The sequence below is a fragment of the Eretmochelys imbricata genome, chromosome 11 (genome assembly GCF_965152235.1).
Source record: "Eretmochelys imbricata isolate rEreImb1 chromosome 11, rEreImb1.hap1, whole genome shotgun sequence".
Taxonomy (NCBI): domain Eukaryota; kingdom Metazoa; phylum Chordata; order Testudines; family Cheloniidae; genus Eretmochelys; species Eretmochelys imbricata.
The window spans coordinates 74,868,508-74,894,009 of NC_135582.1; the positions used below are offsets into that span (position 1 = coordinate 74,868,508).

Consider the following 25,502-nt stretch of genomic DNA (forward strand, 5'->3'; position numbering starts at 1 on the left):
GTATGGATGGTTCTAGTTGCTCAGTCATTCAGGACAAGGAAGTCTTGCTTTTTTCCCCACCTCATTAGAATTAAGCCTCCCCCTGACTGAATTCCACCTGAACAGCTTGCTAAAGAATATCAGAGGTGTCAAGAAGGGGATATAATGCTAGGAGGCCAGGGATTGCTGTAACTCTGCATCCATCCTGAAAATACTGGTGGTAAAGGAAAAAAAATTGGGACGATAATGGACCCATTTAATCTTTTAGCACAGAAATCTAGAGAATACCTGCAGCTATATTACCTGGATCTGAACACTAACATACTGAATCTAAGCTTCAGTCAGATGAATAATCATTGTCAATCCTCACTGATTTACCCCTTCAAGATATTTATGAACTACACACTTTTATTCAATACAAAAATATATAAGAATAAGACCAAGGCAGCCCAAAAAATTAAAGTTGGGCTATTTTTAAGTTTAGCAAGGGAACAAAAATAAATGTGCATGTCAAGAACAAAAGCTGAGACTGTTAACATAAAATTTGTTTTCATTAGTTATTGGATACATCCTTAATATACAATTTTTTAAAACGTGAAATTTTAATTGGAAATGGAGACATATTTTGCAACAAGGTTTAAAAGATTCCCTAGTATCTTACTCTATTATAGAAAAATAAAGTATTGAGATTACAGAAATTAATACTTTTGAGGGCAAGCCATCTCCTACTACTACATAACTGTTGCATTTTAGGTGCTGAAACAAAGCAGAGGCCTTTATGTTCAAAAGAAGAGAACAATCCACGGAGAGTGTGCTGTGTTCAATGAATTATTCTTTTATATATGGTATCAATCACTGATGCAAATTTAGCTGTCTGCTGGATGTTGTGCAGCTGAGCAAACGTTTGTTACTGCATCATAAACTGACCTAGCACACAGCAAACTTAAAAATCTGCTTTAGCTTAATTGGTATGGAATTTTTTTCCCCTCCAAAAATCTATACAGTAATCACCTAGGAATCTCATTGACTATCACACACTGTAGGTGGTACAGTCTGTTTACACATCCATATCCTACCAGGAAAATAAATGTACCTTGAGGTAAATGAAGGGTATAGTCACAAGCAGCATAGAGAGAGCCATCTATGAACGAGGCTGGAGCGGCATCACTGATGCCAAATATCACCAGCACTCCTCAAGAAAGTATTAAAAGGGATTTAAAATGACCAGAAACCTTTTTGAAGATTAAAAATCAGATTCTCAGGATTTGTAGAATATGATTTATTTTCCTGTTGTCTTACCTCCTTGCCATTCCACACGAAGACATCTGCTCCATCGGCAAGTCCAATGCCACCCAGTGTCATCTCATCTCCTGAAAAGATCAAACCATCAAGATTTTCCCAATAGGTAACACCCATGTCAGCTGGCAAACTAGACACAGAATAGACTTCATTCATATTTGGATGTTCTATCTAGATGTAAAGTTGCTATGAAGAACAGATGCAGAAGGCTAAGTTCAGGGCCCAGTTGTGTAAAGTGATCCAGGCCCATATGCCTCTGAGGAGTCCCACTAAGTCAACAGAACTACTGATAGACATAAGGGTACACCTAGGCAAATCCTTTTGCAGGACTATGACATTAAACTCTATTTGACCAATCTGTATGGTCAATAACTTCCCACATGAGATTTAAAAGTACATTTTTAAATTTAAGTAATAATGCTAAATGCTGAAGTAGTCATGTACTGTATCCTTACAGCCAGTATTTGACATAGATGTGCTTAATTTTTGCACGTAACTAGTTTCACTTTCTTACCATAATACAGATTAAATGACAATTACTTTAAATCTACAAGGATTACATTAAAATTTGCAAGAACACTTACAACAGTTTTTTGTTTAGCTTCTGTTTTCTGACATTTATGCTATAAAAATTACTTGAGTATTTTTGGCAAAAACCTAATTTTCTGAGGCAGACAGACCAAGGCCTATCATAAGAACATAAGAATGGCCAATCTGGGTCACACCAAATGTCTATTTAGCCTAGTATCCTGTCTTCCAACGTGGCCAATGCCAGGTGCCCCAGAGGGAATGAACAGAACAGGTCATCATCAAGTGATCAATCCCCTGTCGCCCATTCCCAGTTTCTGGCAAACAGAGGCTGGAGACACCATCCCTGCCCATCCTGGCTAAGAGCAACTGATGGACCTATGCTCCAAGAATTTATTTCATTTTCTTGAATCCTATTATAGTCTTGGCCCTCACAACATCCTCTGGCAAAGAGTTCCATAGGTTGATTGTGCATTGTGTGAAGCAATACTTCCTTTCGTTTGTTTTTAACCTGCTGCCTATTAATTTAATTGGGTGACCTCTAGTTCTTCTGTTATGAGGAATAAATAACACTTCCTTATTTATTTTCTCCATACCAGTCATGATTTTATAGGCCTCTACCATATCTCCTTTTAGTAATCTCTTTTCCAAGCTGAAAAGTCCCACTCTTATTAATCTCTCCTCATATGGAAGCTGTTCCATACTCCTACTCATTTTTGTTGCCCTTCTCTGTACCTTTTCCAATATATCTTTTTTGAGATGGGGTGACCACATCTGCATGCAGTATTTAAGATGTGGGCATACCATGGGTTTATATCCAATTAAAACCTGAAGCAATAGATATTGTATTTCACGTAACAAGTCAGATTTTTAAAAAAAATCTGTCCCAATATCTAGAATGACAAAGCCATATAAAGTTGTAAGTGTCAAGACTAATGAAAGCCAAATTGATTACATCTTAACTGAACTGTGTATTGTGGTATTTATATACATAAAAAAAAACCTTTCCTCTTCAAGTTTTCACTTCCATGAAGAAAAGGAGTACTTGTGGCACCTTAGAGACTAACCAATTTATTTGAGCATGAGCTTTCGTGAGCTACAGCTCACTTCATCGGATGCATACCGTGGATACTGCAGCAGACTTTATATACACACAGAGATCATGAAACAATACCTCCTCCCACCCCATTGTCCTGCTGGTAATAGCTTATCTAAAGTGAAAAAACCTGGATTTGTGCTGGAAATGGCCCAACTTGATGATCACTTTAGATAAGCTATTACCAGCAGGACAGTGGGGTGGGAGGAGGTATTGTTTTATGATCTCTGTGTGTATACAAAGTCTGCTGCAGTATCCACGGTATGCATCCGATGAAGTGAGCTGTAACTCACGAAAGCTCATGCTCAAATAAATTGGTTAGTCTCTAAGGTGCCACAAGTACTCCTTTTCTTTTTGCGAATACAGACTAACACGGCTGTTACTCTGAAACACTTCCATGAAGACATTCAATTTAAAATGTCCAGTCCACTTGTTAGCTACTGTCCTGCCTCTCAGATCCTGTACCTTTTTAACTAATAGATAAATGCTAATAAGACAAACATTCAAACGGATATCACAGTAAAATCTTACATGTCTGCAAATCACAGAGACCTACACTTTCATCCTGCTTCCCACTAAAGGCTTCACAGAAGAGCCACTATAAGGATCATAAAACTGTATTATGTTTTAATATTATGTTATTTATTATTTGTATTATCGTAGTTCCTAGGAGTCTGAGTCATGGACCAGGTCCCCTCCATCGTAGGCACTGAACACAGATGAAAAACAGCCCGTCCCACACAGCTTACAACCTAAGTGAAGTTTGCCATAAATAAGATCAAGACTGAAGAGACTGCAGTGGATTTGCAAATAGGTCAAACTGAACACTGAAGTTAATAAAATGTAATAATCTATTTCTCCAATAAATTAATAAATGAAACATCTTCAAAATTCCCTAAACGAGGTACAGAGCATGTAAATAGACAATGAAGCCTTGTTTTATGCAGATCTTACCATCAAGTGTTTGGTAAAGATGAAGTCCTGCTGGTAGAGACTTTGCAGTACTGAGAATGATGTCTCCTTCCCAAAATTCCAACAGCTAATGGGTATAAATAAAACAACCAATTGTGAAAAAAAGCAAAAGTTTAACCCCTCAAAGTTTCAAACTGGTTGTAAAGGGTGAAATCCTGGCCTCCAAAATGAAGTTGAACAGAGTTTTACTAATGAATTCAATGAGGACAGAGTTTCATGCATTATATTTACATTCTTTCTGCAAAGCAGATAAGCAGTATGCTAGAGCACTTTTTAGTCTTGCACTCAAATATTTTTAGCCAACTGTCACAAATGATTACCTAGCCAACAAAGTTCAGATCAGGCATTTGTGCCAAAGTTTGAAAATATTTTGTCTGCACTCTACAATGAAAATAAAAAGTGACTTGAGTTCTAAAACAAAGCCATTTTTAACTCCTGTGCTATTTGTGAAACTGAACCTGACCACTCTCTGGGAATTGTGATGTTTCTTTGGTTTACTGGGGGAAAAAAGAGTTAGATTTCCCAGTTTGATAGTTTCAAAAAAATTCTAGGACTTCTTTTCAGCATATGCTAACTCTAATTGCTGAGTATTTTCTTAACTCTTTTTCCAGTCCAGGTCAGCAAGCTCCCTCCTAATATGCAGTTGGAAACAGCAATACCCAGATTGCAGACACAAAACGTCAAGAATTAGTCAGGTGGTTTTCAAGACTTCAATCCCCATCCACAGTGTACAAGTCTGTAGGTCAACTTTAACGTTTATTTTCATTACGATGGTAAAGGGCTTGTTTCATCATTTCCATGGCTTCAGATAGCAAAACGTCAAATACTATAGAAAATTTCTTCTTGGCATACAAAGCACAGTCGCATCCACAATTTTAAAGTTGTCTTTGTAACTCAGGTAAAGATAAAATGTTTGGATTAACACTCCTAAAAAAGTAAATACCTGAAATATTGATTGTCGCAGATCTCCTAGGGTTTTTCTTTTATCAATAGTCAGATCCAGCATACTTTCCTTCTGAGAAAGCGATGGGTGTAGGGTCCCATGGTAAAGTTTATAGTGAGAGCCCAAATGGAGGTGCAAATCAATATTACTGTCTGCAGAGTCACAGTCCATCCTTTTTAAAAAAAACACATCAACAAAACGTATCAATACCAACAGGCTAAAATGAAAGGTGATTTACTGCTGACTGTTCTAGAGTTGCATTCACTCTTACAGGATTGGCACACTATGGTGTTGAGCTCTCAGATTAGCTTTATATCAGCACCAGAGCCACAGGTGGGCATGCGCACAGGCCCAGTGACCCTAAGACCACCCAGTGTCAGACAGCACACTGTTGTCATGATATACACCCAAAAGGTGACATGTAATAGATATTTGGAAAACTAGTAACTCACTGATGATTAAAATTTTTGCATGATGTATGTACAATAAACCCACAAAGGACCTCAAAGATATGTGCTGCAAATATGCTCTTTAAAAGTATTTGGCAGGCAGGGCCTAAGCCATGCCTGTTCCAGAGAAAGGAATGAGGTTCTGCCTGTTTGAAGGTGTCTCTGATGTAAATTAAGCCAGGCATCACCCAAAGAAAAGCACATTTACATGCAAGGTAAACAAAGCCCCCAGGAGAGTAAATGGAGAAAGATGAGCCCTTAATTTCAAAAGGGGACAGAGACTACACTCTATACCCCATATGACATGCTGAACCCCATGTTCATCCCGTTATATGATTATGGTATGCTGTGCACAAAATATTCCTTATAAGCTAAGTTTCCTCTAAGGTGCACAGCCCCGCAGGGGCTCAGGGCTGCGACGGGGAGAGGCACCTTTCCCTGCCGGCCCCAGCATAGACCTGTCCTGGACTTGCTGCAGCCAGGGGAGAGGCACCCCTTCCCCAACCCGGACCTGCTGCGGCGTGGGGAGAGGCGCCTCTTCCCCCCCAGCTCAAGTGCTGCTACTGGGAGAGAGAGAGCTGGGGGGAGTCCTCTCTCCCCACCATAGCCCCCGGGCAGCCTGCACCCCAAACCCCTCATTCCCCGGCCCCACCACTGAGCCCATACGCCCAGCAGGAGTCCTCACCCCTCCACCCACAATCCTCTGCCCCAGTCCTGAGCCCCCCCTCCCACACTCCTAACCCCTCGGCCCCAACCCCACCACATGAATTTTGTTCTGTGCATCAGTACGGAGGTGATGTGTCACACCTCACCTCCATACTGGTGCACAGAACAAAATTCATTCCGCACATGGGTGGGAAAAATTAGAGAGAACACTGCTTCTGAAGTATCATTTGAAAACTCAATCTGCTGAATATTATTATCCTGTTCAAACATGTGTAACACTGCACATTAAATTATGAGTTTACTATATGCTTGTTACTGAAATATGCTGTAATTCTGGGAAACACTGTCAGACCATTTTCTCAAAGACAAAGGCACCCTGGCTTGCCAGCGAGGTGCTAAAAGGCCATTACATGCTTAATCCAAGATTCACCAGCAGGGGAGTTGGAAACAAAAAATTTACAATTCATCTGAAGGACTGTTGGCAGCTTTCACAAAGGGAGGAGCGACTGACGACACACCCAGAAACACCCACAAGAATGTTTTTGCCCCATCATGCACTGGGAGCTTACCCCAACATGCCAATGGGCGGTGGGGACTGTGGAAACTGTGGGATAGCTACCTACAGTGCACCACTCTGACACTCGATGCTAGCCTTGGTACTGTGGATGCACTCCACCAAATTCACGCGCTTTAGTGGGGACACAGAAGACCGACTGTACAAAATAGCTTCCGAAAATTCGAATAGAATAATTTTGAAATAATTTCATACTGTAGACGTACCCTCAGTGTTTCTCATCTGCTAAATTAGGATAATGATATTTTCCTTCCTTTGCAAAGCACTTTGAGATCTACAAATGAAAAAGTGATGATGATGATACTACATACCTTCTCTTCCGCAGTTCGATGTTGGCAGCATCCATTTCATTCACGAGATGGCCAGGAACCCGATATCTTGGATTTGCTTGTGCTGTGACCAAAAGCAAGCTGGTTAGTTTGGATTTAGTTGTATAAAGCCACACTGACAGGGTTAGAAGATGCTCAAGGCCAGGCCACCAAATATGGTAATCTTTTGAAGTCTTTAATGAAGAATGTGGTGGGTTCTCTTAAATTACATGTAGATACAATATGCACATTTTATTTCTGTTTCTATTAAGTCTTACTTAATGAAATACTAGATGTAACTGTTATAAAAATTGTTGCTTGTATTTTCATTACAATAGTGAGGTAATTTGCCAGTTTGTGGAAGATGCTGGAAAATCTTGGCATCTGGAGACCATTAGCTGCCTAATTTATCACTACCATTCACACCACCCCATTAAAATCTCCTGCTAACCCTTTCCTCCATTATGTAGTGAGAGGATTTTTCTATTCCTTCTGAACAGAAAATATATACAAGAACTCCACTGCTGGGTTGTTCGGTTTGTTTGTTTGAAGTAAAAGTAATTTTGTGGAGGGAAGAAGAATCTGTCATGGTTAGTATTTTTCATACCTTCAGATGGTCTTTTCAACTGGGATTTTCGATAAAACAACATGTAGGCACTCTCTTTACCCTGAAATTGTTTCTCAATATCCTTCTCCTTAATGGGCTGGACTTTTGAATCATTCAAGTCAAACCAATGGGAACCAGAAGCGCTGTCCTTTAGTACTGTACATAGACTTTCTGAAGTCCACTGGACATCATTGTTCTGAGAAGAGCTTTGCAGACCTTGTCCTTGGGAATCTGACCCAAATTGGAGCTTATGGTACATCTCCTTTAGACTAACCTTATTATCATCAGGACTAAGTCGAAATATCTGAGAATGATTCTGCAAATACTGAAAAGAAAGAAAAACAGTACTGTTATAATGAAGGAAACGTCTATTACTTGTGCAAAGCTGCATCTGTCACCTGCAAGCCTTTGCATGGCTTGACCCCCCTGAAATAACACCCACTTTTAGGCATCTCTGAAAAACCTGCTTCTACCATGCTTCCTATAGTGTGTCATCTTGATTTGTATAGAAAACCCCTTTTGTTGCTCCCCTCCCCCTCATGTGTCAATCCTTAGGCTGCAAGCTTTTCAAAAGTGCTTTGCTCCTGCCTTCTGAAGAAGAATGCAGAAAGTGTAAACAGAATACAGCTTGGTTCATTAGCACACTGTAGCTTTCACAGAACTTGAACCCTGGTCTCTCTCAGCTTTTGCCATAGTCCTGCTTACCTGACACCTCCTAAAAAAGTCTACAGTGAGAACTACAGGAAAAAAAACCTTCAGTAAATTAAAGTATGAAATAATAAAGATAGGTTAGGGACTGACAGCCCAAACAGGATCCCGAAGTGAATACAGAAAACTAAGAACAGCTACTTGGCAAACAGACATAGTAAACACCTTTGTTAAAAGAAAAGGAGTACCTGTGGCACCTTGGGGACTAACAAATTGGTTAGTCTCTAAGGTGCCACAAGTACTCCTTTTCTTTTTGCGGATACAGACTAACACGGCTGCTACTCTGAAACCTTTGTTAAAGTAGAACTGCACATAAATGACCAAAGGACGGGGTTGTTTCCTAACTCCCAGAGTTTTCCCTATTTAGTTTTTATTTATTGTATGTCATTTTGTTTTCTTCTTGTACGTGTTTCTCAGCAAGTCTCCAGAATAAAACCCATGTTGCAAGGTTTTTGTTGTTGAACTAATATCGTTCCTCAATTTAAGAGAGGATCCTCTGTTACAGTGGCCTACCTCTGGAGACAAACAGGATAGATAAGTAACATGGCAGAGTGTTGACAAACAGCACTGATATCAAGCCCAGCAAACAGACAAATTGAAGTGGAATGTTGGGTGGGGAATAGGGCAGCAACGGGGAGAGGAAAGATGATAAACCAGAACAAGATTTTTCATGGATGAAAATTAACACTTTATACCACTGCACCATACCAAATCAGAGCTTGTGGACTTTAAATTTGTCATTCATCCATAGGACTAGTGTTTTTTGGCCTTTATATTTCAGGAGCATCCAGAGGTCCCAACCTTGATTGTACCAAGTGAAGTACAAATACACAGAAAGACACTCCCTGCCCCAGTCAGCTTACAATATAAGCACTTTATATAGTAAATCCAAACCTCAGATAAGTGTAATTTCTGATCACTAACAAAAGCACATTCTTGAAGTATCAAATGAGTTGATTTCAGTGTATGTTCATACAGTCTCATCTCACACAACATCCTTTATAGATAAACACTATGACAGCAAAGTGGTAGGTGTCATGAATTTGTCTGGCCTGACAAGAGTTACACAGACTGATGACCCACCAATGGGCCTGTGTGTCACAACTCTTAAGAGGAATCATTCAAAAGGTTAAAATTAAGTTCAAACTCAAAATTCAAATGCAGCAGTTTCCTTTACTATTGCAATGCAATTCTTGAGCTGGCAAGCCTGAGAATTTACTACAAGTGGTAATTTTTTGGATGGGTTCTAAACTACCAATGAGTAGGATTCAGAATAAGAGTCTCATTACAATCATGACTACTGAGTTGCTAATTCAAGTGTACTGTATTTTTTAAATCACCATTAATATTTCTATATGTACTGACATTTCTAAATACATTGCTATATGCATTTTCATTCATATATTAGACTTACATTACAGATTGCCTGCTGGGAAAGGAGAGCCACTGTTTCTCTTATTGTTCTTAACATTTGAAATTTTATAAGAACACAAGTTTAAAAATTTTTCTTAAACTGAAAAATGTGAAGTGATTTGTTAGTAATAGGTTTAGCTAAAATTTAACTAAATGCACCTGTTAGAATTTTACTGTTTTTCTTACCTTTCGTATTGGTCCATATTGTTTCCTGTATTTTTTGTTCCAGGACATTCCTTTTTTCTCCAATAGTTTCTGCCCTAACTGATCCACAGGAATTTGTTTAGATTCTTCCTAAAGGAACACAGTTAACAGACTTTGAGATGAAGAAGTGGTGGGAAAAACCTCAAACACACCAACCAAGAAGTATGCAATAAACTAATGGGTTTTGCTAACCTTTGCAACAGCTTGGGTAAACTACTTAAGGCTACTAATGGAGTGGCCAAACTAGTATTCAGAGAAATCCAGTGGATGGCTACTTTTATATTAAAAATCAACTTCACACTTTCAGTCTCATGCTCCTTGCTGAATTACTAGGACAAGTTTAGATTCTTTTCACTTACCCGCCCTGTGTATTTCCCCCCCTGCCCTTCCAGATCAGTAATTAACAGGGAGCAGTAAAGATCTGTTTACATACCATACCTCTGATAAAATCCCTTTCAGGATTGTCAGTGGATTCTCCATTTCTTTGGAATTTTCAGTATCTTTCTGAACCTTCTCTTCAGTCATCAGTTTGCTTTCCTCCTCCTGAAAAAGATCATTGATGGGGTCCTTACTACAAGGCTATGGAAATAAAGATTAGTAAATACTATTATTTCAAACAGAGACCTGTATTTTCCTTTGGCTTTCTAGCAGATTCTTTTCTCTTTCAGAATTATGGGTAGCCATGCATAACTGTAGCAGTTAAATGTGGAGAAAATGTCATTAAAGAGGTCGTATCAGACCACACACACACTTACTCACCAACAGGGTTGCCATAGGGGCAGGCATCATACTGCTTGGCTGCTCCACTCCCCCCACCTCCTTTTTTTTAAAATTAACTTGGATGCTCAGAGGAGTGAAATACAATTTCCACACTGGGTGGCAAAACACTTTGGTATGCAAGGCTGGCCCTATTACTTTTGTCTATAGAAGGCTCCTGATCACTCAGTTACTGCCCCTCCTAATTTCCACATCCTTCCCCAAACCTCATGATGCAGCCTGTCAGATGAGATGTCAAATGTTATATTCAAAGACTGCCAGTGCAGACAAGGTTCAGTGAACGGAAATTCCATGAGCTTTTACAGTGTAACAAAATAATTTTTGAAGAGGACTATCAAACCTCATACTGTATAGGACATTGACTTTTATAGATGCTGAGGTCACTGGCAATTTTTGATATGGGCTGGTCAGCCTCACAGATGAAGCTGACACCTCTAAAAGGCTTAGCTCACTGACCCCTCTAAAAGGCTTAGCTTTGTAAATTTGATAGGCCCCTTGGAGCTTAAATCCCTCTCTAAATCATATGATGTGATCTAACTCAGCAGGATAGCGAATAGACAACCAAATCTAGTCACAAGGTTTGATACCGTTTCCAGTCTCCAATTAGAAGAAATCATTCCTTGACTGAATAAAGGGTCTCTTCACATCAGCTGAGCGCATGACAAAGGCCATGAAGGACAGCTTGAGTAAATGCCTCACTAGACTATTTTTGTTGATACAAAGTGTACTTAATGCTTTAGTACAGTCAATGTTAGTACAATACAATGTTTTCGACAACCAGGAGAAAAGCCATACAAAATGAGTGTTCTAGACTTACTTTCAATTGCCAATTTCCTAATGCATCAACATCTTTGATATAAACATGGTAGTGTCCTCCATAGCAGCCACCTTTGTGTATAATAACAGAGAAGAGCTCATACATATACTCCAAATCATCCAACTGAGTCTAAAACAAGAGGAAATTAATAAAGCCTGTAAGACTTTTACACAACTACAAGGAGGATTTTACACTGTGGACAAAACTTCAGGTGTTTTAGTGGGGAAAAGGATCAATCAATGCAGTTCTCTGTTATCCACCATTATTCCAGAGCTAAAGATACATTTGAACCAAGCCAAAAATGCATTTAACTACATTAGAAGTAAAATATTTTCAGTAACAGTGGTCAACATAAAAGTACGTTTTATTCAACTGCTGAAACATGCCAACTCGGCTCTCCCTGAAATTACTATTCATATTTATTGAAGTATAGTTAGCAGCTCCATTAGCTAATATTGTGTTGAATATTTCAATTGAATGCTGTTGAAATACTTTTCTTTGGAAACAAAAATGTTTATCAGAAACAAGTTTACACCACTTACTCCAAGTCATAGTTGCAATTTTCTGGAAAGTTACAAGTAAATAGTTTAGAAGTTCTACATTAAAAGTGACTTCTTGAGAAATGCTGGTGGGGGGGAAAGGGGGAATGTCTAATTTCACTGACCCCTCTAAAAGGCTTTGTTAACTCTTGAAACGTTGCGGAGCTTAACAAAAAAACTCACATGTAGCCTAACCTTTACAAAAATTAAATTAAAGCAAATAATAAGCTCCTCCACCAAAGAATGTTGAAAAATTCTTCCTCAACTGCCAGTTTGCAGAACTTTAAAGACCAAAACCATGGTGATTAAGATTTTAGGAAAGCAGATTTTAAAAAAGTGTGTCTGCAGTAAGTATATTATTTACATAGTTTAAGGACTAAAGATAATTACGTAAAGGCTTTGTTTTGTTAATAACTATGTTTTGGTTATATGAATGTCTAATATGACTATTCATCTGTATAGATTTCTAAGAGTGCATAAACTATCATGGTGTGGCAATATACAACTGAGTTTCTATATAATGCTATTAGATAATACCAATATAAAAATTAATGTAATGCAACAACTAACTTTCAGGTAATGAGGTTTTTGCCTGGGAATGTTCAATTAAATTTTATCTATTACTGATTTTTCCCATTTGTCAGTACTACACATTTTCGCACCACAAACGCTATTAAGAGATCTCTTTTGGAAGGATGGATTGCAGACAGAGGGAAAGCCATACAGTTTCTTCTGTAAATAGTCTGTGACCTGACCAAAAAGGTAAAATAAAATATGGCTCATCCTGGAGATAAATTTCCTACATATTCAGCCAGAGAACAAATTAAGACAAAATTGTTCAAACCTGCTCACAAAAAGGTCTGAGGTTAATCCTGATAGGGAACGTATAGCAGCTTGTTTCCTTGTATCGTTCACACTTCTCAAAGTCAAAGTTAAACCTCAGGAGCGAGATAGTAAGAAAGGGCGGCAACTTACGTAGTTTAGCAGACTGTAAAATGAATAAAAAAGTTTTAAGTATGAGTTTATTACTGGAAAGAAGCAGAATGTCCTCCATTCTAAACACACAACTCTCTCAGGCTGTCAGGAGAAAAGTTTCCCAGAAGGTTTCAATAGAAAGCAATCAGCCATTATGGATTTTGTAAGAGGATATCATCCATTAAAAAGAAGATCCCAAAGGTAATGACAGTGGAAAGTAAAAATTAAAGCAAACTATGTAAAGGAGAATTCTGAATAGCACATCGAAAGATGTTTTTCACCACATTACATATTATGTGAAACGGTTACTTGTCATAGAACAGATGAACATATAGTGACTAGTTCTAGTAAGTGCCAACACAATCACTAGTCAATTCTTTGACACTTTCAAGGGAGACCCAAGTAATAAGTAGTAGATGTTATACCACCTTTTATTCAGATCCACTCCTTGACAGGTCATCCAGTACTGCACTAGTCTAAATGTTTCTCCTTCCCTCTGACTGGTTATGAGGCCCATCAGAAAAACATCTCTGACTCCTTCAGGGAGTTCAGACATACCAGTTTTGAAAGACAGAGCACACAGACAGCCTACAGTTTACAGTCTGCTGAGATGAATGAAAGCGGTTTACAGTCTTTTAGAGATGAATAATCCTGCCCTCTTCCCCACAGAGGAAGAAGTGCATGCAGGAGTTGCGGATACAATTAACTGCACAGGGTGTGAGGAATGGTTTAAGGAGCTTGAGCTGGGGAAGCACACCTCCTGGACAGCACAGGACAGTCCTTTAAGGGCTCCCCTGCACAGTATGCTGGGCAGTGGTGATTCAGGGTCATGGGTGACTGATCCACTGCTACATGGAGGGGAGGGATAGCTCAGTGGTTTCAGCATTGGCCTGCTAAACCCAGGGTTGTAAGTTCAATCCTTGAGGGGGCCATTTAGGGATCTGGGGCAAAAATTGAGGATTGATCCTGCTTTGAGCAGGGGGTTGGACAAGATGATCTCCTGAGGTCCCTTCCAATCCTGATATTCTATGATTCTATGGATCCACTGGCCATTTCCCATCTTGTGCCCTTCACAGACATTTACAGTCAGGTGATGTTGGTGTAAAATGCCACCAACCATGATCTGACTCGAAGATTCAAGAGTGCAGTGATTCTCCGCTTGTCTAGCTCTTGTACAAGTGGAGTTGCACTGATTTGCAAATTCAGCATATCTGACAAAAATAAAGACACCATAATTTTTGGTATTAATGTTTCGACAAGATTGCTGGTTTGAGCTTGCTACTTACAGAGCAGCTCTCAGACACCTCTAAATGTCTGTGAAAACGTAATTACATCTCTACGCTGATATAACGCGGTCCTCGGGAGCCAAAAAATCTTCCGTGTTATAGGTGAAACTGAGTTATACCAAACTTGCTTTGGCCTTGAGCATTTCGGTTATTAATAGTCACTTCCCGCCCCCTGACTGACCCCTCAGAACGCCCGACCCATCCAACCCCCCCAGCTCCTTGTCCCCTGACCACCGCCTCCAGAGACCCCCTCGTCCCTAATCACCCCCAGCACCCCAGCCCCTACCCAACCCCACTGTTCCCTGTTCCCTGACTGACCCGACCACTATCACAGAATCATACAATATCAGGGTTGGAAGGGACCTCAGGATGTCATCTAGTCCAACCCCCTGCTCAAAGCAGGACCACTCCCCAACTAAATCATCCCAGCCAGGCCTTTGTCAAGCCTGACCTTAAAAATATCTAAGGAAGGAGATTCCACCACCTCCCTAGGTAACGCATTCCAGTGTTTCACCACCTTCCTCGTGAAAAAGTTTTTCCTAATACCCAACCTAAACCTCCCCCACTTTAACCTGAGACCATTACTCCTTGTTCTGTCATCAGCTACCACTGAGAACAGTCTAGAGCCATCCTCTTTGGAACCCCCTTTCAGGTAGTTGAAAGCAGCTATCAAATCCCCCCTCATTCTTCTCTTCCGCAGACTAAACAATCCCAGTTCCCTCAGCCTCTCCTCATAAGTCCTGTGTTCCAGTCCCCTAACCATTTTTGTTGCCCTCCACTGGACTCTTTCCAATTTTTCCACATCCTTCTTGTAGTGTGGGGCCCAAAACTGGACACAGTACTCCAGATGAGGCCTCACCAATGTCGAATAGAGGGAAACGATCACTTCACTCGATCTGCTGGCAATGCCCCTACATATACATCCCAAAATGCCATTGGCCTTCTTGGCAACAAGGGCACACTGTTGACGCATATCCAGCTTCTCGTCCACTGCTGCCAAGCCATTCGGTCCCTAGTCTGTAGCAGTCCATGGGATTCTTCCGTCCTAAGTGCAGGACTCTGCACTTGTCCTTGTTGAATCTCATCAGATTTCTTTTGGCCCAATCCTCTCATTTGTCTAGGGCCCTCTGTATCCTATCCCTACCCTCCAGCGTATCTACCTCTCCTCCCAGTTTAGTGTCATCTGCAAACTTGCTGAGGGTGCAATCCACGCCATCCTCCAGATCATTTATGAAGATATTGAACAAAACCGGCCCCAGGACCGACCCTTGGGGCACTCCGCTTGATACCGGCTGCCAACTAGACATGGAGCCATTGATCACTACCCGTTGAGCCCGACGATCTAGCCAACTTTCTACCCACCTTACAGTCCATTCATCCACCCCATACTTCTTTAACTTGCTGGCAAGAATACTGTGGGAGACCGTGTCAAAAGCTTTGCTAAAGTCAAGGAACAACATGACCACCGCTTTCCCCTCATCCACACAGCCAGTTATCTCATCATAGAAGGCAATTAGATTAGTCAGGCATGACTTGCCCTTGAGGAATCCATGCTGACTGTTCTTGATCACCTTCCTCTCCTCTAAGTGCTTCAGAATTGATTCCTTGAGGACCTGCTCCATGATTTTTCCAGGGACTGAGGTGAGGCTGACTGGCGTGGAGTTCCCAGGATTCTCCTCCTTCCTTTTTTTATCCACACCCCCACCTCTTGACAGGCCCCCTGGGACTCCCACACCCTATCCAACGCCCCCATTCCCCATCCCCCGACCGCCCCGCCCCCAGAATCTCTGAACCATCCAACCCCCCTGCTCCCTGTCCCCTGACCACCCCCCGAGACCCTCTGCCCCTTATCCAACCCCTCCCGGCGTCCTTAACATGCCACTCAGAGCAGCGTGTCAGAGCCAGACACGGTGACGCACTGATCCACCGGAACACACAGACCCGCCCCCCACAGCGCTGCTTTACTGTGTGTTATATCGGGGTAGAGGTGTACTTCCGTTGCGCAAAAAAAAAAAAAAAAGCGGCTTTCCCATACAGAAAATATTTGAAACTATTCCTAAATATATTAATGCAGATATGAATCTAGGTCAATATTTATCATTGTACATATACACCATATGCAACATGCACTTTATATTTTTAGTATCTGAACACAACGATATCTGTTAACAAATTCAATTAATACTTAACTTGTAAGTTGACGTATTTTGCAAATCACATCTACTGATATATATTTCAAATACAAAATTAACCCATTTCATATGTTCTTTGTTTTAAAAGTTAAAAGAAGCTTTCATATAGTGTACAAGATGCATTAAACATGTATGGCTCTCGCCCTATAAGGGTGGCAAGTCAGCTTTTATAGTAGTTAACCTGCCTGCTCAACACAGGGAAACTTGAGATTGTTTTCCCTTTTGCTGATCAGTGCATTTCCTACTCCTGGGGGAATTCTGTGCCAATAAATAAAAAATTCTGCATAAATATTTTAAAATTCTGCAAATTTTATTTGACAAAATAGCACTACATAATCATGCCAGTTTCAATTTTGGTAATTATTTCAAAATACCTGTGAGCAAGCATATCCGTAACAATACAGACACACACAAAAATTCCCCCAGGAGTAGAGAGTTAAAAAAACCCTTATGACAACCCAGTTCCTGCTTCTCTGCCTCCCCATGCCGGCCCAGACACTCACACCTCCTAGAGCCCAGGGATCCAGAGGGAGAAAGCCTGATGCTGGGTCCTGGGCTTGCACAGAGTCTCCTGTGCACCACCACCTCCACCCTTTAGGGTGTGCTGTGAAACCTCCAGTTCCCTCCCCTCCCGCCAGCCTTATCTTCTAGATGCGAACTAGGCTCTGACAGGTCCAGCGGCCCCTAGGGGCAGTCAGCATCTTTGCAGCCCATTTCTGTGGGAATGGAAAAGGAAACTCTGCGTGCACATTAATTTCTGCAAAATTCTGCACTGTGCAGTGACGCAGAATTCCCCCACATCAAAGGATAGAAATGTTGGAGGCTCAAAGAGGTTCAGCCAATGCATTTACACCTGTTTTACCCACATGGAGGTGCAGACAGGACCAGAAGAAGCATGAAAAGAGCAGAGTCTACTCCAGCTCCAAGATCAGAGTATTGGTCAAAAAGCAGCTTCATGGTTCAGAAGGTATGTCTACACTGAGACAACTTGGAAGTATATTTCTGCATTGGTGCAGATCCACCACCAGCAAGAGTGGAAGTGCTAATGTACAGCAGGCATAGGCATTTAATAACTGGTTTAATCTAATTCTGTAAAAAGTGCTAGGAAACACTCCCATTTGCCAGGGAAATTTTAGTAACCTTTGAGGAGAGGATTTGTCAAACCCTGCGCAGAGCCATCAGTCTTAGCTAGAAAGTAAGATTCGTTCATAATCTACTTTTAACAAAACTGTTTGCACCAGCCAGTTGTGGTCTTCTGATCTACTCCAAGTTGTTTAGCCGCAGCTTGTCCTAGCCCCTCTTGCCTCCAGCCACAATGGGCATTATTTTGAGGTAAGTGAAGAGATCTGCTCTTCTACACTGACAGACTCATTCAGAAAAAAATCTTACAATTTGCTAAGCCTGAATGAACACTTGGATACTAACTCAGGCTAAACTATTATGTGTTGCAGTGGTGCTGTAAATCACTGGAAAATTATTACTGGATGATGAATTGATATTTCATACCGCCCAAACCTTACCCCATCCATCCAGGACCTAGTAAGAAACTGCAATAATGTATATGTTAACACAAGATATAAAGTATTTTAAAAATTTTCTATAACCATTCTCATACCAGAGGGGGGGGAAAATGAGAGGTCTTTTCACATGTTCTCTGCTTAAGGTGACTGCTAAGAGTTTATATATTAATCAATTTGGCAAAGAATGCCAAAGCCCTCCCTAACGTAAAGTACCAATGCCAATCTTATCCAAATTCCTGAACTGCTGTCAAACTGGATGCTATGGACCAGCTAACCCATTACCTTTGCTGCTTCAACCAATTTGTTGCACGCTCCACATCGATACAAGTTATCATTTTCAAAATATTCCTCTTCCACATACATGTTCCACAGGGCCTCCTCCAAGCCAGATACATCCTTCACTGCTACCGTTAGATCTAAAAAATCCTCCTATACAATAGTACAGCAGAGAACCAAAGCCAATAAGTTGTGTAAACAGATTTTGATATTTGGTATACTACAGCACATTTGCATGCAGGCACAATAGCAGATTTGCTACATATAAAGAAACACATTAACACAAGTCATGCTTCTGGATTAAGGGAATCTCTCTCATCAGCAATACTAGTATTTATTTCAGCAATACTAGTATTTTTTAGGATTTTTTTTTTTTTAAAAAAACTGTTTAATTCCTCTGTCATAATTTAGCTTCGTAAGAAATCCTAGTTGTAAAAAACATATCAGATTAGAAAAAGTAAAAATAGATTGTAAAATGTGAATGAAAAATGGAGTTTCACTGTAGTAACATCATTACTTACATCTCTAACCATATCTACCATATGCGATACACAGTAACTCAGCTAGAAACTGCCATAGTGCTACTGTTTTCTTCTGATGACTTATGCCCTCACCTTAGGAAGAGCTTAGAAAATACCAGTCAAGGCTCAGTATGAACAAATACGCCTTGAGTATTTTCCATGTGTTTAGAAGTCTACAGAGTCCTAACCCATAAAAGCTGCATGGTTCCAATAAATTGATTATTAGAATGGTCAAAATATTTAATTAGCTTGGAACACTTTGTGAGGTTAAGCAAGCATTTACACGTACAGAAAATTTAACATCTTCAATAAACCGTAACCTGCTTAACAAGTTCCCAACAAGCTATGCTATTAAACACAAACAAAGCTATCCTGGAACATGCCTAGGAATTTACCTGTCTCTCACTGACATTCTTGCACTCCTTACAAACAATCTGGTTAACAACAGTCCCATGGTACAACCGATTAATAAGGTCATGGCCAGAAGTCCCCACAAGGGAAGTTTCCAAAGCACTGAACAGAATCCGATTTAACTCCTGTACATCATGTTGTCTCATCTCCTGCAAGACAACATAGGACACATTTTTAAGGAAGAGTTTATTAGTGCAGTCTGTTGCTTTTTATATTATGATGACTAAAGCATTTTCTAAAAGCAATAATCAAAAGTTACATTGGACACATAACAAAGGCCTTAAAAGGAAGCAAGATACAATGTGAGAGATGCCCACTACCAAGAGAGAAATACTGTGCTGACTTAAAAGTTTGTTTTTTTCTCTACTTCTTTCCAGCCTTAATTTACTTCCATTATTTCTGCTACATAACATAGCATAACATAGTTCTGCATAACATAGTCCAGGTCATACACTCTACTCCCACTGAACTCAGTGGGACTATTCCCTTTCATAAAGTATATGCCTAATTATTTAAAGGACTTTGAGCCTTAAGTCATCAGGCAAACAGTATCCTGCAAAAAATGAAAAACCACAAAAATATTTTTAAAATATATTTTATATCTGCAGAGACCCATTTTCTTGTTCTCCACAGGAAACAGTCAGTATGTGCTGTCAGTGGGGATACAGACAAAAAAAGAATATTTACCAAATTAAAAATATATTTCCCCAGCTTGAAAAATTCTAAGAAACTTTCTCACGTATCAAAATATTTCAAGTGTCCAAGAGTCATCCTCTCTCTCTTTTGGCAGAAACTCTTACAAGCTGGGTCCTTACAGATACCATATTGTACCTCATTGCTGTTCCATCCAAAGCTCTCAGTGAGGTCTGTTGTAGATGCAGCCTGCTGATCTAAAAGCAAAAGCTGAGCAAATAAGCGTTGTAACTGTAATGGAATTATTCGAACCTAAACGTTTGAAAAAAAAAAAAAAAAAAGGTTCAGGAAGCAACTTCAAAACCAGTACTTTAAATAAAATGAATTAGGATTTAGCACAGAAGTGAGAATAAGCCACCGTCAACCCAGTAGCACTTATGTTCTAATTATAACTTGGCCTACTTCACAATTCTATAAATATGGATAAATCTTTCCAAAATCTACATAATTGTTCATCCTTCTCAGTTAAGTATCTCTTGAGAAATTCAAATTTATTATTTCAATGGTGGTAAACTAATATACAGAAAGAAGATTAAATTTAGGTTAATGATTTTATTATAAACAAGTAACTTTCTTTTGTATTTTTCCCGTTTTAGTACCTCAAAAAAAACCCAAAAGAACATGGTTTTAGATTTAATTAAATCATAGCTAGGACAGCTATTGTAGCTTTGATTTACAAAGAAAACTCACTTCACCAGCAATTTATATTCCCAGTATGGTCAGAAATTGTATTCCCTCTTGATTCAACCCCACACTTTTCTAATCAACCTACAGCAGAGGATAATAAGAGTAGATTTTAACACCTTTACATCAGGTTTATTGATATCTTCCAGAGAACCAAGTTCTTCAGGGCCCAGGGAAAACAGTGCTTCTGTAATGGAAAAGGAAACATGACTTTAAAATAAAGAAGCTTTACATTCATATGCATCATATTTTAGTTTATTTCTATGAAAAGTTAACATGCTGTACAGTTAGCAATCAAAAACATCCCAGGAAGTCCTTAAATACCTTAAGAAGTTTATTCCTGAATGACATTTGCACTTTTTTGTACCAATTTATTTTCACCCCGCCCAAATTAAATATCAATATTAAGAAACATACAAATGGTTAGATGTCTTCAAACACTGCTTCTTCATAAGTTAATGGTTACGTGAAAAGTGAATGAGCGGCAATAGCCAAAGTGAAATGGCACCCTATTTTAAAGAAGTTATAAGCACATTTGTGTCTCTATGATGTGAATTATACATAAAATATCAAGACATGCTATATGCCTTTTTGCAGAGGAGAGAGAGATTAACTTTATGGACCACCTGCTCTTTGTTTTCATCTTGGCTGCTACAGCTTATCTGGAGTGAACAGTACTAAAGTGCTTTTGAAATTGGCTTTCCATTGGTAACATTTTATAAATAACTGACAACCGTCAATGCAGAATTTCTAGTAAAACAGTGTTAATATGACATGTTGCTGGTAGGGGCAAAAGCAGGGACTTTTGCTCTTTTGGACATTCAGAGAGCTTTCTACAGATTTGACTGGACTTTCTCTGTTCTCTTGGTTTTTTACTCCAACCCTCCTCTCCCTCCACAGTATCTCCACCTCAGCTTCACTCCATACTTGCCCCTCTTCTCTCCTGTCCTTCCCTTTTCTTTTATTCAGCATATCCTAAATGAACCCCCACCCCAAAGAAGGGGGGGAAAGCGTGGAACACAGTGTTTACTGCCATCACATCTTTCACTCTGCTGGCGTGTTCTACTCCTCCTTCCACCCTGGGTCTGTCTGGTCTATTTAGCTTGACAGCTGTGTGGGGGCAAGGACTGTCTTCTTCTCTGTGTTTGTACAGTGGCCAGCACAATGGGGCCCCACTCTTGGTTGGCCCTTAGGCACTACTGTAATAAACATGGTTAATTTTAAAGTTACTTTAGAAAGTTAAATTTTAAGATACCATACCTCTAAATTCTGGCGTGAAATGCAAAGTCTGGAGAAGGGAATTGAGGTAGCAGGTCCCGCCCTGATTTTTGATACCACTTAATTTGGTGAACTCCCTTGGAGCAGGAGGCTCAGTATCTTTGGACTTTGGTTTCTTCCCTTTTCCACATTGATTATTTGACACAAAGGAAAAGTCCTCTTCAAATAAGTCTCCAAACATTGTGAAGCCACACTATAGTCCTTCAGAAATCCAACAAAAATCACCATTTAGCACAAAAACTGCAATATTAATTGGTTATGCAGTACATGCTAATTGAATCTTGAACATAGTGTTTTCAGAAGTTCTCAGCCTTGGCCTAACTATGTCAACACTGAAATCACTGATGCATCCATTCTATCTAGTCATCTACTATAAATCACAAAGATATCAACTTTTAGCTATAAATCAAGATAATTTAAAAGTTGTTATTGTTTTTGTACTTTTTAACATCCACAGATTTCAGTTCCTGGACATTTCATAATTTTATTCCAATCTTAGTGACCAAAGCCTTGTCTATACACAAACTTGCACCAAAATATCAGCTTTTATTGATACCTTTGCGGTTTAGTTTCAAGTCTTTAGGTGGACACTTCTTTTGGAATAAAAAACACCCTATTCTGATTTTGGTAAAAACAGGGCACTTCTTCCAAAACATGCACAGACTTGTAACCAGTGGTGAGCTGGAGTCAGTTTGCACAGGTTCGCGCAAACCGGTTGCTAAATTTTGAAGCAGTTTTTAGAACCGGTTGTTAACCCACTTCCCTGCAGGGGGCGCTGAGGCTTTGATGGGCTCCGGCCGGGAAGTGATGTAATTCCTCCTCCGGCTGCCGGGGGCGCTGCGCTGCAGGAGCCATGTGGGCTGCCGCCTGGCCCTGGACACAAGCCCTGTTGCTGCTCCCCTGGCCTTGGAGCTCCTGCTGTGTGCTGCTGCTCTTCCCGTGAGTACCCACCACCCTGCCTGCAGCCAGCCCCCGTCTCCAGCCACCCCCCCACTCCCTGCCTGCAGCCAGCCCCCGTCTCCAGCCACCCCCCCACTCCCTGCCTGCAGCCAGCCCCCGTCTCCAGCCACCCCCCCCCTCCCTGCCTGCAGCCAGCCCCCGTCTCCAGCCACCCCCCCCCACTCCCTGCCTGCAGCCAGCCCCCGTCTCCAGCCACCCCCCCCACTCCCTGCCTGCAGCCAGCCCCCGTCTCCAGCCACCCCCCCACTCCCTGCCTGCAGCCAGCCCCTGTCTCCAGCCACCCCCTGCCCTGCCTCCAGCCACCCCCGCACCCCTTGCCCGCAGCCAGCCCCTGCCACACCCCCTGCCCTGCCTGCCACCAGCCCCTGTCTCCAGTCACCCCCTGCCCTGCCCGCACCAGCCCGTGCCGCACCCCCTGCCCTGCCCGCAGCCAACCCATCTCCAGCCACCCCCGCACCCCCTGCCCACAGCCAGCCCCTGCCGCACCCCTGCCCTGCCCGCAGCCACCCAGCCCCTGTCTCCAGACACCCCCGCACACCGTGCCCTGCCTGCAGCCAGCTCCTGCAGCATCCCCTGCCTGCATCCAGCCCCGGCGCACCCCTGCCCTGCCCGCACCAGCCCCTGCCGCATCCCCTACCTACAGCCAGCCCCGGTCTCCAGCCCCTGCCGCACCCCCTGCCCTGCCGGCAGCCAGCCCCTGCCGCACCCCCTGCCCTGCCGGCAGCCAGCCCGTCTCCAGCCACCCCCGCACCCCCTACCCGCAGCCAGCCACTGCCACACCCCCTGCCCTACCCGCACCAGCCCCTGCTGCACCCCCTGCCCTGCCCTCAGCCAGCCCGTCTCCAGCCAGCCCTGCATCCCCCTGCCCTGCCTGCAGACAGCCCCTACCTCCAGTCTGCCCCTGCACTGTCTCCAGCCAGCCCCACACCCGCTTGCTTCAGCCAACCCCGCACCCTCCTGTCTCCAGCCAACCCCGCACCCCCTGCCTGCAGACAGCCCTGCCCCACGCCCCTGTCTGCAGCTGGCCCCACGTCCACTGGTGCCCTGCAGTTCCCAAGGCAGTTACCCTGCACATCTGCTTCAATGAGGGGGGCAGGGAGCAGCTGGGACCCACACATGTGCACACACTCGGGTGACCAGACAGCAAGTGTGAAAAATCAGGACGGGGGTGGGAGGTAATAGGAGCCTGTATAAAAAAAAGACCCCAAAATCGGGACTGTCGCTATAAAACTGGGACATCTGGTCACCCTAGCACACCCCCAGGGAGTGACAAGGACCCACACATGTGAAACAGAGCTCATTTCTAGTTCAGGCCCATCTTTTTAAAAAAGAACTTTAGGCAGGGTTAACACACACCTGTATTTTCCCAGACAGGTCAGGCTTTTTGGTTCTTAAATCGCCGTCCGCGAGGCATTTTTAAATTTTAAATTTAAATTTTAAAAATTCCTCCCGGGAAAATACGGACGTATGGAAACCCTGCTGGCACAAAAAATACATACTGGGGCACACCCCTTACATCAGAACTTTTCATAGGGAACCGGTTGTTAAGATTTGGGCAGCTCATCGCTGCTTGTCACCAAACAACAAACGGGATCAACCAACACCAAGGTCGTTACTTGGCCGCAGGAGCGCGCGTGGCGCTTGAAAGGGTGGGCTTCGCCAACGCCACGCCAGTGGAATGAGGCTCGGCAGAATCCGATTTCTGGTTTTGTTACAACCATGGGTTCGAACAAGCACTTCCCCCCGCGGCGAGGTGTTCCCTCTCGGCTGCAGGGGGAGGGAGGCCTGACCGCAGTGGGCGAGTGGCCGGGGAGGCGGAGGAGATCCTCGCCGGGCGCCCCTTAGAACACCAACCGCCCCGCTCGCGCCAAAGCCAACCGCCCTCAGGCGCTGAGGCCAGGGAGGTCTCGCGCAGCGCTTCGCTCCCTGCCGCGCCTCTCCACGGCGAGGACATCCCCCCTTCCCCGCAAATCCCTCCCCAGCTCCGCCCCAGTCCCCGCGCCGCGACGGTGGGACGCAAACGCCCCGCTGAGGGGTCTCGTCCCCGCGCCGCGGAGGAGCCAGCGGAGCGGCCCGGCGGGGTCCCGGTGCCTCAGCGCCCCACAGCCGCCCCCGCGCCGCGACGTGACGGGGATGCGTCTCCGCCCCTCCCCCACCCTGAGCTGCGGCTTCCCCGCCCGAGCGTGGGAGGTCCCCACACGGCAGGGAGGTCCGAGGGGGAGTCTCCGGGCTCGCTCACCGCTCACAGCCGGGACGCGGAGCCACGCTTGCGCCGCCACCAGCACCGCGGCCAGCTCGCCGCCGCCATGGTTGTTTTGGCTCCGTTATCAGCCGGCTCCCGCGGGGCGCGATGGGAGTTGGAGTCTTTCCCTCGGCACCCGCATCGCCGCCTCCCGCAGCCCGGACTACAAGTCCCACAGGCCACGCGCCAGCTGGAGTCAGCGGCCTCCGCTAGGGAAACCGGCGAGTGGGCCTGTAGCACCCTCTGTAGAGGCATATGACCGGAAGCGGCGGGCGCAAGGCTCTCTGGGGGGTGTAGTTGACTCGGAGTGGTTGCCGCAAAGCCCGCTGGGAGGTGTAGTTGCCTGGGAGTAGTTACCGCAATACCTGCTGGGAGATGTAGTCTCTCTGGCGAAAGGTGGCTTCTCTGTGAGACTTAATCTAATGGGGAGAAAATTTCAGAAAATGTGGTATAAAGACTCATAAAATGCCACCCATCCCTTGTCATCGCAGGTTTCAGAGTAGCAGCCATGTTCGTCTGTATCCGCAAAAAGAACAGGAGGACTTGTGGCACCTTAGAGACTAACCAATTTATTTGAGCATGAGC

At 42.9% G+C, this 25,502-nt stretch overlaps 1 protein-coding gene across 5 annotated transcripts in view; it reads right to left on the reverse strand.

The window, feature by feature from the left end:
• The window catches only part of USP40 (ubiquitin specific peptidase 40), a 55,828-nt gene extending 30,831 nt beyond the window's left edge, over positions 1 to 24,997 (reverse strand). For 4 of the 5 annotated variants that reach the window (XR_013347572.1, XR_013347573.1, XM_077830581.1 and 1 more), the window contains exons 1-15: positions 24,915 to 24,997; positions 21,698 to 21,916; positions 20,557 to 20,624; positions 19,892 to 20,005; positions 19,045 to 19,209; positions 18,135 to 18,281; positions 12,724 to 12,867; positions 11,341 to 11,469; positions 10,185 to 10,289; positions 9,729 to 9,836; positions 7,422 to 7,746; positions 6,818 to 6,899; positions 4,818 to 4,989; positions 3,857 to 3,941; positions 1,279 to 1,349 (exon numbers count right to left, since the gene is read on the reverse strand). Coding sequence is in view for 3 of the 5 variants with exons in the window: in XM_077830581.1 (XP_077686707.1) it covers positions 1,279 to 1,349; positions 3,857 to 3,941; positions 4,818 to 4,989; positions 6,818 to 6,899; positions 7,422 to 7,746; positions 9,729 to 9,836; positions 10,185 to 10,289; positions 11,341 to 11,469; positions 12,724 to 12,867; positions 18,135 to 18,281; positions 19,045 to 19,209; positions 19,892 to 20,005; positions 20,557 to 20,624; positions 21,698 to 21,896 (1,914 nt within the window). In the remaining 2 variants the exon portion in view is untranslated. The remainder of the gene's footprint in view (positions 1 to 1,278; positions 1,350 to 3,856; positions 3,942 to 4,817; positions 4,990 to 6,817; positions 6,900 to 7,421; positions 7,747 to 9,728; positions 9,837 to 10,184; positions 10,290 to 11,340; positions 11,470 to 12,723; positions 12,868 to 18,134; positions 18,282 to 19,044; positions 19,210 to 19,891; positions 20,006 to 20,556; positions 20,625 to 21,697; positions 21,917 to 24,914) is intronic. The other variant, XM_077830582.1, reaches the window with a different exon arrangement.
• Positions 24,998 to 25,502: the final 505 nt, after the last annotated feature.